At 50.1% G+C, this 13364-nt stretch overlaps 1 protein-coding gene across 1 annotated transcript in view; it reads left to right on the top strand.

The window, feature by feature from the left end:
* ISY1 (ISY1 splicing factor homolog) overlaps positions 1 to 9922 on the top strand; it is a 29484-nt gene extending 19562 nt beyond the window's left edge. Inside the window, exons 8-11 of the mRNA XM_045063385.1 lie at positions 3255 to 3377; positions 4143 to 4264; positions 8691 to 8777; positions 9168 to 9922. Coding sequence (XP_044919320.1) covers positions 3255 to 3377; positions 4143 to 4264; positions 8691 to 8777; positions 9168 to 9275 — 440 coding nt within the window. The 3' untranslated portion in view covers positions 9276 to 9922. The remainder of the gene's footprint in view (positions 1 to 3254; positions 3378 to 4142; positions 4265 to 8690; positions 8778 to 9167) is intronic.
* The last annotated feature ends 3442 nt before the right edge of the window (positions 9923 to 13364 follow it).

Raw genomic sequence — 13364 nt, 5'->3', positions numbered from 1 at the left:
AATCATAATTATCTGATTTGGTACATTCCCTTCTAGGCTTTTTTTTTAAATGCACTTACATGCTTATTTCATCAGCTAAATTTCATCATTATAAGTGACAGATGACTCAACCCCAGTTCTGTTTAGGCAGAAAAGTGAATTTATTGACTCACATAACTGAAAAGCCCACGGGTGGTTTGTCTTCAGGAAAGGCTGATACCGGGTCACATTTCTTCCATGTTTAGTTTTGACTTCCAGTCTGTGAGCTTGTTTCTCTCTCTAGCTCTCTGCTTGTGGTGGCAAGTGGTCCATCATCAGTTTATGCTTTGTCCTCTCTCTGTAAGAGATTTTTCGCCACCCCAAAGTGGTTAAAGCAAAACTCCTAGAATTGCTCTGGTTGGCTTGGATTGGATCCTAGGTCCATCCTTGAACCAGCCCCTATGATGGGGAGGGCTGCGATGTTCTGAGCCAGCCAGGTTTTAGCCCTGTACCCTGTGCTGGGTGCAGCCAAAATTGTCACAGGACAGGGACCAAGAGTGGTGCAGGGTTGGACAGATTTGCTATCACCAGTGTCAGGGTGATGGGTGGAGGACTGCCAAGACCCAGTGGCACTCCCATACCTGTTGTGCCATATTCTGTGTTGATATCCTCCCATTGTTCTGCTTAGAACTCTGTGAATGGATGTGAAGGATTAAAGCATAGAGGATATGAATTAGCCATACATTATGTAACTATTCATTCACTGGAAGACCTTTAGCTGTTTCTAGTTTCCCATAATTGTAAAATTTTTGCAGATCTGAAGGTTAAAAATTTATTATTTTTACTTTTTATTTCCTTGATTTACTAATGAAATTAATAATTGAATTCAGTTACTAATTGAAAAAATTTTTTAAAGATTTTATTTATTTGGGGCACCTGGGTGGCGCAGTGGGTTAAAGCCTCTGCCTTCAGCTCAGGTCATGATCCCAGGGTCCTGGGATCAAGCCCCGAATCGGGCTCTCTGCTCAGCGGGGAGCCTGCTTCCTCCTCTCTCTCTGCCTGCTTCTCTGCCTACTTGTGATCTCTGTCTGTCAAATAAATGAATAAAATATTTTAAAAAAAAAGATTTTATTTATTTGTCAGAGATCATAAATAGGCAGAGAGAGAGGAGAGAGGAGGAAGCAGGCCCCGTGCTGAGCAGAGAGCCCGATGTGGGGCTTGATCCCAGGACCCTGGGATTATGACCTGAGCTGAAGGCAGAGGCCTTAACCCATTGAGCCACCCAGGCGCCCCACTAATTGAATTTTTTTTTTTTAAGATTTTATTTATTTATTTGACAGACAGAGAACACAGGTAGGCAGAGAAGCAGGCAGAGAGAGAGGAGGAAGCAGGCACCCTGCTGAGCAGAGAGCCTGATATGGGGCTCCATCCCAGGACCCTGGGATCATGACTTGAGCCGAAGGCAGAGGCTTTAACCCACTGAGCCACCCAGGCGCCCCTAATTGAAATTTTTATACATGCAATATTTTTCTTCTGAAATGATCAGTTTTTACTCTTTCACCTGTTGGGTTATCATTTCCCTTTTGATTTTTTTTTTTTAAGATTTTTATTTATTTATTTGACCGACAGAGATCACAAGTAGGCAGAGAGGCAGGCAGAGATAGAGAGAGAGAGGGAAGCAGGCTCCCTGCCGAGCAGAGAGCCTGATGCAGGGCTTGATCCCAGGACCCTGGGATCATGACCTGAGCCAAAGGCAGAAGCTTTAACCTACTGAACCACTTAGGTGCCACCCCTTTTGATTTTTTAAATATATTTTTTATTTTTTGAAAAAAAAATTTTTTTAATTTTTATTTTTAAATTTTTAAATAAACATATAGTGTGTTTTTATCCCCAGGGGTACAGGTCTGTGACTTGCCAGGTTTACACATTTCACAGTACTCATCATAGCACATACCCTCCCCAATATCCATATCCCTACCACCCTATCTTGTCCCCACCCCCCCAGCAACCCTCAGTCTGTTTTTTGAGATTGAGTCTTCTATGGTTTGTCTGAAAAAATTTTTTAAATACTTTATTTAAGAGAGAGAGAGAGTGAACACAAGTGTGGGGGAGGGGTCCGATGTGGGGCTGGATCCCAGGATCCTGAGATCATGACCTGAGCCAAAGGCAGACATGTAAGCGACTGAGCCACTTAGGTGCCCCTAAGATTTTTTTATTTTTAAGTAATCTCTGCACTCAACATGGGGCTGGAACTCATGACCCAGAGATAGAGAGTTGAACATCGACTGAGCTAGGCAGGGCCCCCCTCCCTTTCGATTTTTAAGAATTACATAAATACTCTGAGTACTAACCCTTAGTCTGAAAATATTTTCTTCAAGACTTTCTCATTTATCTTTTTGGTTTATTTATAGTTTCTTTTGTCTTATCTATATACTTATGATTTTTCATCGCATTTTTATTAAACCTCATGACATTTCCTGTATTATCAAAACACCTTGTGAAACAGCTATGGGGGGCCATAGGGAACCCCATTCCCCACACATCCTGTCGTTCACAGCCATAGTTATTCCAGGTTTTCACAACTCTGTAAACAATGCACATCTCCGTCCATAGAGCTTTGCCTGCGTTTGTTTTTGTTTTTTGAGTTAGGATAAATTCCTTCTAAATAGGCTAATTGGGGGGTGCCTGGGTGGCTCAGTGGTTTGGACTGCTGCCTTCGGCTCGGGTCATGATCTCAGGGGCCTGGGATCGAGCCCCGCATCGGGCTCCCTGCTCTGCAGGAAGCCTGCTTCCCTCTCTCTCTCTCTCTCTCTGCCTGCCTCTCTGCCTACTTGTGATCTCTGTCTGTCAAATAAATAAATAAAATCTTTAAAAATAAATAAGTAGGCTAATTGGGTTAAAGGTTTCAAAACTGATTGAGAAAAGGGTGGGTTGTACCACTTAACGTAGTTCTATGGCTAGTATAGGAGTTGCTTATGTTGTGGAGTTTTCTTTCTTTTCTTTATTTTATTTTATTTTATTTATTTATCTGACAGAGAGAGATCTCAAGTAGGCAGAGGGGCAGGCAGAGAGAGAGGAAGCAGTCTCCCTGCTAGGCAGAGAGTCTGATGCAGGGCTCGATCCCAGGACCCTGAGACCATGCCCTGAGCTGAAGGTAGAGGCCCAACCCCATGAGCCACCCAGGCGCCCATCATGGTGTTTTCTTGAGCGTACTCCCTTGGCTGAGAAACATTGTATGGGATGCAGGCTCGAGTGTGATTGTGGTGATTTAGTTAAGTTGGTGCTGTTTCTTTTAGCTCTTCCTCCTCCAAGAAAGACACGTGCGGAGCTCATGAAAGCAATCGATTTTGAATACTACGGTTACCTTGATGAAGATGATGGTGTCATCGTGCCTTTGGAACAGGACTATGAGAAGAAATGTAGGTCTATGAGCAACTCATTTCATTATAGATGGCATCTGGTTTCCGTTCTGTCCTTAGAAAATGGGTTTGTAAATAGTGCCATATACCAGAAGCGAGTTTATGTATTGCTGATGGTCTGCTCATAACTGAACCCTCCATTAACTACGATGCCATCCAGGGCTGTGTGGGGCCAGAAGCAGCAGATGGGGGAAGCCCAAGGGCGACATCAGACTTGTTCCCCACCCGTAATTCATCATCTGGATTCCTTCCCACGTTGGCCTTTCTTGAACTCAGGAACTGGTGCCCATCGAAGTGGCTTTTCAGTCTGCTTGAAACACAGCTAATACATTAACAGTGCAGAGCAAGATGGCTGACCCTGAGCACTTCCTCCACGCCATGTCTTGTGCTAACCATTTTCTGGACTCTGTTCTGAAGCCTCATGACAGCCCTGTGAGGAATCATTAGTGCTGATCTCCCAGTGGTGTGTGGAGCTAGGGCTTTGGTCGGGAGTCTGATCCTGTTTCCAGCAGCATGTACAGTTGTGTCTCCCTTGTCAACCTGAAGCCACTCAGGTTGCTGAACTTGGGAGGATCTTGGAATGTCCCCTAAACAGCTGCCTTATTGTGACTTCCGGCCAGAGCTGTGGTGTGACCAGACTCTCTCACATCCTGCTCCTGCCTGCCAGGGCAGAGTGGAGGGAGCTCCTCTTGAGAGGGGACATGGGGCCTTGCCCTGCATAGTGGGTAAAGCTAATTCAGAGGCCTGACTCTCCTATTTCTGCAGTCAGGGCCGGGTTGGTAGAAAAGTGGAAAGCAGAGCGAGAGGCCCGGCTGGCGAGAGGAGAAAAGGAGGAGGAGGAGGAAGAGGAGGAAGAGATCAACATATATGCTGTCACTGAGGAGGAGGTACTGTGGGTGGGGGTGGGGGGACTGGTCCTCACTGCCTTCTGCTCCAAGCCACCGGCTAGACTGGACCTTGGGGGAATCGGTGGGGCGGTAGGAAGCCTCAGCTCACTGGGGAGAGATCAGGGTCAAAGCCCAGCTCTCTGGCTGGGAACTCCTCTTCCTTACCTGGAAGATGGGTATGAGGATTACCTCGCGCATCCCAGGGAGGGTTCCAGAAGGGAATGGCTGTGAGAGTGTGAGAACACTCTGTAATCTGTGCTTTACACCCAGAATTACTTTCCTGCTTCTTAGAGGTAGGTCCCCCTGAATATACTGCTACCCAACTTCTAAACACTTGGGAAGCCATATGATTTTCAGCCCCATCCCCATTTTTCCTTCTTACTTATCTGTTCACTTATTTATTGTTACTGTGTTTTCAAGCGCAATTATAGATCTGTTGCATTAGTTGCTTTTACTTTATAAAGTACCACAGATGGGGATGCTTAAACACCAGAAATGGGTTTACTCAGTGTTCTAGAAGCTGGAAGTCTGAGCTCAAGGTGTCAGCAGTAGGTCTTGTCATTTCTCTTTAGATGCCGGTCCAGGAGCTCTGCTGCAGTCTTAACACCCCCCATCCCTCCAGGGTAGAGATAGAAACCCACCCAGAGCAGACAAGGCTTTGATGCAGAAGGTCACCCCAAGGGTGGAGCTGTGGTCCTGCCTCAAAGCCAGAGCCTTCTAGTTCCAGGCTCTCCTGAGGGGCCTGCCATGCAGGCCTTGACACATCCAGAGAGAATGAAGTGGATTTGCTGGACTGAGAAGGGGAGGGGCGTTACCGCTGTGTGGGCGGTAGGTCAGGGCCTGTATGAGGAGCTTGCTGTGATATGGGTGGCAAAGTCTCAGAGGTTAGCGACTTGTTGGCATCACACATGATATAGCTGACCTGAGGCTTCTGGGCAGGTTTGGCTGATGAGCAGTGGGAAGAGTGAAGCATTTGAAATAAGCTGGCATATGTGCTTGCTTCAGCGGCATATCCACTGAAGTAGGCTGGCAGCATGCCCTAGGAAGGTCTCGTCTGGTCTTGTATTTTCTTCTCTTGTCTTGTTTTTTCTTTTCTTCCTGCCTCCCTTCCTTTTTCCTTTATTTTTTCCCCTAAGTGGAACCCAGCACAGGGCTTGAACTCAAGACCCTGTGATGAAAACCTGAGTGGAGATCGAGGGTCAGATGCTTAACCATCTGAGCCACCCAGGCGCCCGTACCTAGGAAGGTCTTCTTTAGCTGCAAACATTCATCTGTTCTTTTAGCAGCTGTTGCCTTAATTAGTGGCTACTGTGAGCCGGGCCCATGCTGGGGCCACAGCAGTAATGGAGCTCTGCTTATAGCTTAAAGTCAGTGAGGAGACAGTCCAGTGGGTAGAATCAGTGGAAAACAGTGGCTGTCACAGCAGCTCTGAGACAGTGGCACAGGGTGGGGAGAGCCCTTGAAGCCTTTCCTGGGGAGCAGCCCATTTAGCTGAGGCCTGGAAGATCAGGAGAAGTTAACCAAGTGAGAGGCGGTGAGGGAAGAGTGTTCCAGGCAGAAGGGAACAGCATGTACTGAGAGACACTGTGGGAGTTGGGGGACAGAGGACAGGCCCATGTGGCTGAAGCACAGTGTGGGCTGCTGGTGGGGAGAGAGGGGCAAGGCAGGACAAGTGAGCGCCCCAGCTCTATAGGGAGGAGGCTTTGCCTTTATCCGGAGAGCAGTAGCAGGCCTCCAAAGGTTATTGTGGGTTTTTTTTTTTTTTTTAAGATTTTATTTATTTATTTGAGAGAGAGGAGAGAACAAGCATGAGGCAGAGGGAGAGGGAGAAGCAGACTTTCCACTGAGCAGGGAGGCTGTTGTGGGACTTAATCCCAGGACCCTGAGATTATGACCCCAGCCGAAGGCAGCCACTTCACTCACTGAACCATCCAGGTGTCCCAAGTGTTGTTTTTTGTTGTTGTTGTTTTAAATAATTTACAGGAATGGTAGCACAGAGGGTCCTGTGTATCCTTCACCCAGTTTTCCCCAATGGTTACATCTTCCAGAGTTATAGTACAGTATCCACGCTGCAGGACAGAGTTGGGGTAATGAGTACATAGAGTTTGGTGTCTTCTATCATGTGTGGATTTGTGTAACCACCATTTCTTTCTCTCTCTCTCTCTTTTTTTTGTGAAGATTTCTTTATTAGAGCATGTGCGGTGGGGAGGGCAGAGGGAAAGGGAGAGAGAGTCTTAAACAGATGCTCTGCTCAGCACGGAGCCCAATGTGGGGCTCGAGCTCACAAACCTGAGATCAGGACCTGAGCCAAAACCAGGAGTTAGTCACTTAACTGACTGCGCCATCCAAGTGCCCCTGTAACCACCATTTCAGTTAAGATACAGAGCTGTTCCCTCTCTGCACTGCTCCCTTAGAGTCACACCTCCCTCCTTCCTCCATCCCTTACCTCTGGCAAACTCCAGTCTGTTCTCTTTCTCTATAATTCTGTCATTTTGAGAATGTTTCATAAATGAAATCATACCTTATGTCACCTTTGAGGATGATTCCGACACTCAGCACAGTGCCCTTGAGATCCATCGGAATTGTTGGGTTCAAGAGTTCATTCCCTTTTATTGCTGGGTAGATTCCATATAGAGAGAAGTATGTGAGTGGTAAGTGGGCAGGTCAGTGCATTTTTTTTTTTTTTTTTAAAGATTTTATTTATTTATTTGACAGAAAGAGATCACAAGTAGGCAGGGAAGCAGGCAGAGAGAGAGAGGAGGAAGCAGGCTCCCTGCTGAGCAGAGAGCCCGGTGCGGAACTTGATCCCAGGACCCTGAGATCACGACCTGAGCCAAAGACTGTGGCTTAATCCACTGAGCCACCCAGGTGCCTGGTCAGTGCATTTTCACAAGGAGCAAATACCCCGTCATGAAACAACATGACCATGACCAGCACTCTAGAAGCTTGCTTCTGCCCCACTGGGTGTTACTCTCCTGACCTTGGATAACCCTTAAGCTCTTACCTATTTCTGAACTTGACGTTTGTCGGTGGAATCATGCATACTCTTTAGTGTCTCATGGTCACGGGAATCTGTTTAGTACCTCATTCAGTACCAAATGAGGCTGCTGTGGCCTTCCTCGTTCACAGGGAGCCGTTTATGTTGCGTGTACATGGAGGAGCGGAATTATCAGGTTGTAAGGGAGGCACATGCTAGGCTTCAGAAGATGCGGCTGAACCATTTCCTGGGGTGCTAGGTGCGTTTGCCCTCCTGCCAGCAGCATCCAAGACGTTCCACTGAAGGGTGTGCCAAGAGGCCAGTGCGGGCCACCCAGGGCCTCCCAGAGGTCCTTGCTGCTCAGGTCTCCCAAGCCACAGTATTTCCTTAGGTGATTAGTAATCTCTCTTGACTTAAGTGCAGCCTCTGAGTTGGCCTTTTTTTCTCTATGTGATCTTCATTAAACAAAAAGAGAACATGTATGAGGTTCAAAAGAAAAAAATACATAAAGATCAACAAAAATTCTATAGGTCTCTTAGTGCAGAGATGCGCCTGGTTCTCATAGCTCTCGCTAGTTTCTGTTCCTGTTTTCTTTCCTCAGACAAAAGGTGGCATCATTTACACATAGCTTCATCGCTCTTTATTTTTTTTTTTAAATTTTTAAAAAAGATTTTATTTATTTATTTAACAGACAGAAATCACAAGTAGGCAGAGAGGCAGGCAGAGAGAGAGGAGGAAGCAGGCTCCCTGCTGAGCAGAGAGCCTGATGCGGGGCTCGATCCCAGGACCCTGGGATCATGACCTGAGCCGAAGGCAGATGCTTTTACCCACTGAGCCACCCAGGCGCCCCTCATTGCTCTTTAAATAGTTAATGGTGGGGGCGCCTGGGTGGCTCAGTGGGTTAAGCGCCTGCCTTCGGCTCAGGTCATGATCCCAGGGTCCTGGGATGGAGCCCCGCATCAGGCTCCCTGCTCAGTGAGGAGCCTGCTCCCCCCTCCCTCACTCCCCTGCTTGTGTTTCCTCTCTTGCTGTGTCTCTTTCTCTGTCAAATAAATAAAATCTTTAAAAAAAGTAAAAATAGGGTGCCTGGGTGGCTCTGTGGATTAAACCTCTGCTTTCGGCTCAGGTCATGATCCCAGGGTCCTGGGATTGAGCCCCGCATCGGGCTCTCTGCTCAGTGGGGAGCCTGCTTCCCCATCTCTCTCTACCTGCCTCTCTGCCTCCTTGTGATCTCTCTCTCTCTCTCAAATAAATAAATAAAATTTAAAAAAATTAAAATAAACAAATATATAGTCAGTGGTGCTTCTTCATGTCTTTCTGAGCCTTGAGCTTCCTCTTTCCTTTTGTTTCTTCCTTGTAAGCAGCTGCACAGATGTCCAGTTTTGTAGTGATACTGGCCTGTGTTTAATAGGCTCCTGCTCACTGACTGTTTGGGGGTTCTGTTTGTAGTCTGATGAGGAAGGCAGCCAGGAGAAAGGAGGTGAAGATGGGCAGCAGAAGTTCATCGCCCACGTCCCAGTGCCATCCCAGCAAGAGGTAGGACAGAGAGGGGGGAGCTGCCCTTGCCGGTAGGGCTTCTCCAGCGCCAGGGGTCTCACCTCTAAAGGAGACTGCACGGAGTGGGGGAGCGGGTTTGCCTCGGCCTTCCTGTCCATTAGGGCAGCTCTGACTCCGACCACACTGGTTGCTCTGCTCACAACAGGGTGTGGACTTCCGAGGAGGCAGGCCCTCGTCTGCTTTAGGGGATACTGACACACGGTGTTCCCACACTTCCGGTGGGGAAGAGTGGGGCTTGGGTAGATGCCTCTGGGTTTTGGCTCCTCAGTGGCCTCTGTCCCGGGCACTCTCTCCTGGCCAGGTTCCAGCAAGGTATGGAGGGCCTCTCGGAGGAGTAAAGGATGAGCCCTTTCTTCTTGCCATCCACAGATCGAGGAGGCCCTGGTACGGAGGAAGAAGATGGAACTCCTCCAGAAGTATGCTAGTGAGACCCTGCAGGCCCAGAGCGAAGAGGCCAAGAGACTTCTGGGCTACTAGGGCTGAGCTGAGACCTGCTCAGGGTCTGAAAATCTGACAGAAGACCATCATCCCCCGGTGGCCCTTGGTGAGCCCACCGCACTCTGCTGTCCTGGGATCGCAGACAGGCTGGCTAGTGCTTCGAGTCTTCCTGCTACTTCCCCTCTTTTTCCTAACCCCCCTCTCCTGATCTGAAGGGAGGGGCTGCCTGGGCCTCGCTGGCAGGCTGTCTGCGTACTGAACCCGTTCAGCTGTCACTTTTGTACAAATGTTTTGCTATTGTAGGAACCCACTTATTTTTATCCGGAGTGTGTAAAACAGGCTGCTCACAGACGGCCTGTGTTTTACTTAGCTTTCTACTGTCATCGCTGGGGAGGGAGGTCAATTTATGACTGCCATTAAAAAGATGCAGTTTTTCCTAAAAAGACGTATTGCTACCTCCTCTTGAAAAATGACAAAATGTGTCAACCCTGGGTCCATAGTCACATGTCAGTTGCCAGCCAGGGCTGTTCCTTTTGGGTCAGGTTCTGCCCCCAGTTGTCTGTGGACCACTCAGCCTGCCTCCTTCCCTTCTGCCCAGGTGGCAGGAGTTTCAATTCGTTACTTCTGTCTTACGACTCGTTCAGAAGAGAGCTATTTTTATTAAAGATTTTTATATGAAAGGGAAACTTCCATGTCTGCAGCTTGTTCCTGGAAGCGCACTGAGGTGCAGTGGGATGCCTGGTGCAGAGTCCCTGCTGGGACCAGAGACCCGAAGTACAAGGCCCCGGTGTGGGAGGGGTGGGACACATTCCGGGCTCCCTCTTAGGGCAGAGGCTGGGGAGGTCCCCAAGGTGGCCTGGGTCAGAGCACACCACGGATGCCCAGGAAGCTACAGTCAGAGCCAAGGCTGCCCTCTGGGCTGGGTCTCTTCTTTCCAGTAGAGATGGGACACAGCAGTCTCCAGGGCTGTGTGTGTGTCGGGGTGGGGGGTGCTCCATGTACTCTGTAGGGATCCTGGGAGAGTCTGGGAGTCAGCGTCAGGACCAGGGGGCTGTCCTTTGGGTCCGGGCCCCAACTTGGACTGTATGTCAACAGGTGGCCCTGCTTGGGGAAGCCTGTGACACAGGGGGGAGTTGGGCTCTTTGGGCAGGTCTGGGGGGGTCTGCCTGTCAGGGGAACAGCGGGGTCAGGGAATGCCAAATCCCCATGTGGCTGAGGGTGGTGAGTGTCAGGGGAGAGGCTAGCCAGGCCATGGCCAACCCAGATAGGCCCCTTGAGGGAGCTGTGCAGATCCTAGCAAGAGTTTGAGCCAGGCAATGTGTCACCTGCCTTAGGAGGGTGTGTGGAGCTGGATGTGGAGACAGGAGGCAGGAGGCAGGGCAGGCAGAGACTGGGGGCAGGGGGATGTGGCTGCATGGGAAAGGCAACAGAGGGTGAGGAGAGGGGGGGTGTGACTGGGGTGGGGGCACCTTGCCTCCTGGCTTCCCTCAGGGAAGGGCTGGCTTGTCCCCCCCTTAGCTGAGCCCCTGGTTGAATGTGTGTAGGGAGCAGGGGGAGGTGGGGTTGCAGCTTTGGGAACCCCCAGGGGAGGGAGGGGCAGGGCCAGGCTCAGCTCTGGGACCTAGGCCCCTGGTCTTAGTTTCCCTGTTTTAAAGCCCAGGACTTTGTCCCAGGGTCCGGCAGTGCTACGGTGCAGGCAGAGGCAAGTGAGGGCCCTCATCACAGTCTCTTTGGGGTGTGTAGTGGCCTGGCTCAGACCACTCCCTTGGGGGTTTTTCTTCCAAAGGGTACATGTAGGCTTGGGGGCTGCCCAGCATTCAAGGACAGCAGGAAATCCAAACTGTAGGCATTTCTTCTGCCTGGAAAAGGTGACTGGAAATGCCTGGAGTGTGACCCCTCTGGAAGGTCCAGGCTCCAGGCCTCCATCCCTTAGTCAGTGGAGTTACCAGGCTTCTAACCCCTGGGATAGAGCCAGACACAGGAGCCCCTGCTCCAGCCCCGCAGTGTACAGAGCCTGTCCCAGCTAGAGTCTTGCAGTGGCTTGCTGGGACGTAGGCAGACAGGAATGAGTGTCCCATAACTGAGGAAACCAGGGCTGGGTGGGAAAGTACCTAGCACCATGTCCTATAGGTGTCCTTGGCAGAGATGGCCCTGACCCCAGGCTTCTTCCTATCCCAGAGGCCCTGGCTACTTGCCCTGCGAGAGGCCAGAGAGGGAAGATCTCTGCAGGGCTCCCATTCTGGACCTGCAACAGCAGAGGAATCAGCAGGTGTCATCACTGGTGGGGATGTGGTTCCTTGGCCCAGTTCATTGCTCAGAGACAAAAGAGCCAGTCCTGGGAGCCTTGAGTTTGTTGACAAAATCTGTTTCGTGGTTTATATTAGCTTTGGCTTTGCCTGAAGTTTCCAAAAACACGACTCTCCATATTTCCATAGACTTCCCTCCCTTTTGCTCACCCCACTGGTTTTCCTACAAGTGAAACATCAGTCTTCCTCTTGGTTTGCTTTAAGATTCATCAGACTAGCACCATCCAGGCCTTAGGCTGGGCTTCCTCCCCATGTATCCCCACCCGCCCTGTACTCTGACCCCCGTGACACTTGTGTTCGGGCTCTTGAGCAATTTATAAACAAGGAAGAGATGAACATGTTCTACTCTGACCCTGGATACCTTGAGCAGTGATGAGAGGGACAGGCCGGTCACAGGGGAGCAAAGGTTCCGGTTGTGTGGCCACACAGACAGCAGCCTCTCCATCCTCTAACAACTGAACTGAAGAAGAGACATCAGCATCCCACTGCCTCCTCCCAAAGCCCTAAGAAAGGATATAGTGGGGGTGTCTCAGCCCCTGCTCACAGAAACTGTGAAGCGGTGACAGCAGGAACCCATCTGGGTACATCAGGCCTTCCCTAGTGGGGCAGGCAGCGCTTGACTAATGAGCAGACGGGACCCTGGGGAGGCCAGTGGCAGCACACCGCCCCTTCAGGCATTTTCATATCTGTCCCTCTCCTGTTGCACTTCCCCCCCAACACCCCCTCCCAAAAAGAATGTAGAGGGAAGTTCCCTGCAGGGTTGAGGGGTGCTGAGTTTCCACACAGGGTATTTCCTGCGCATCTCAAAGCCTGGGTTTCCATCTCAGTCAGTGTGGTGAGGAGTGGGGAGAGCAGGGCTTGATCCCCCTCAGTCCCTCTGGCTATGCCATGGAGGACTCCATGCAAACTGGCAAGTTGGAGGGTCTGGGAAAAAGGGCGGGGATGGGGGACACAGATGACGGAGGAATAAGGTTTAATACTGTGTTTCAGAGGGTCTGGGACTTATCACTGAAGTTTGAGCAGCGGAGTGACCTCCTCAGAGCCCCTTGGGTGGGGGGAGGGGAACTGTGGGAACCTGATGCTGAGGGGGTGGTGTGGAGGGGGGGCTGTTAAGCCAGCACAGGCCTGGGTAGGAGCACTGTGCCAGGTGGAGGGTGGCAGTGGGGGTGGGAGGACAGCATGGAGCTGGCAGAGGTAGAAGTAGGGGTGCTGCGAGAGCCATTTGATCCCTTTATTTTCAGACAGAGCCTCAAGCATGAAATGGAATCAACAGAAGCAGGGAGGACTGGGGTTCATTTCCCCATGTTCGTGATGTTTTGGGGTTCTGGGAGTGGGGAGAGAGTTGGATAGCTGGCATTTCTTTGATCTCCAGTTGGCTGAGGGCTGGCCCCCGGGAGGGCGCCTTCCCAGTCATCAGCCAGCACCAGCCCAGGGTACCCATGTCTACAGCTCTGGTAAGATAGCTTTGCTTCCTTGCTGCGCCATTATATTCTAATGTCGCTTAGCAAGCCCTCTTCTATATTAAGAATGCAGGGTATCATCGTTGATGTCTGGTCTTCGCTTCCTTACTGTGTTTTCTCACCTTCGTGTCTGATGGGTCTGTTGGAGGCACATTTTTAGCACTAAGTCTGGGTGCTGCGAAATAGAACTCAGGTGATATTGTTAGAGGTTGTGTATTTTAATCATGGTGACTGTAGAAAGAATAAAGATAAGAAAAGAAAGGAGGAAGAAGGGTGCCTGGGTGGCTCAGTTGGTTAAGCGACTGACTGCCTTCTGCTCAGGTCAAAATGCCAGGTTTCTGGGATCAAGTCCCACATCAGGC

This window comes from Mustela putorius, unplaced genomic scaffold (assembly GCF_011764305.1).
Source record: "Mustela putorius furo isolate JIRA1106 unplaced genomic scaffold, ASM1176430v1.1 tig00003850_pilon_pilon_pilon, whole genome shotgun sequence".
NCBI classification, from domain to species: Eukaryota; Metazoa; Chordata; class Mammalia; order Carnivora; family Mustelidae; genus Mustela; species Mustela putorius.
This window is presented reverse-complemented; position numbering and strand designations above follow the sequence as displayed.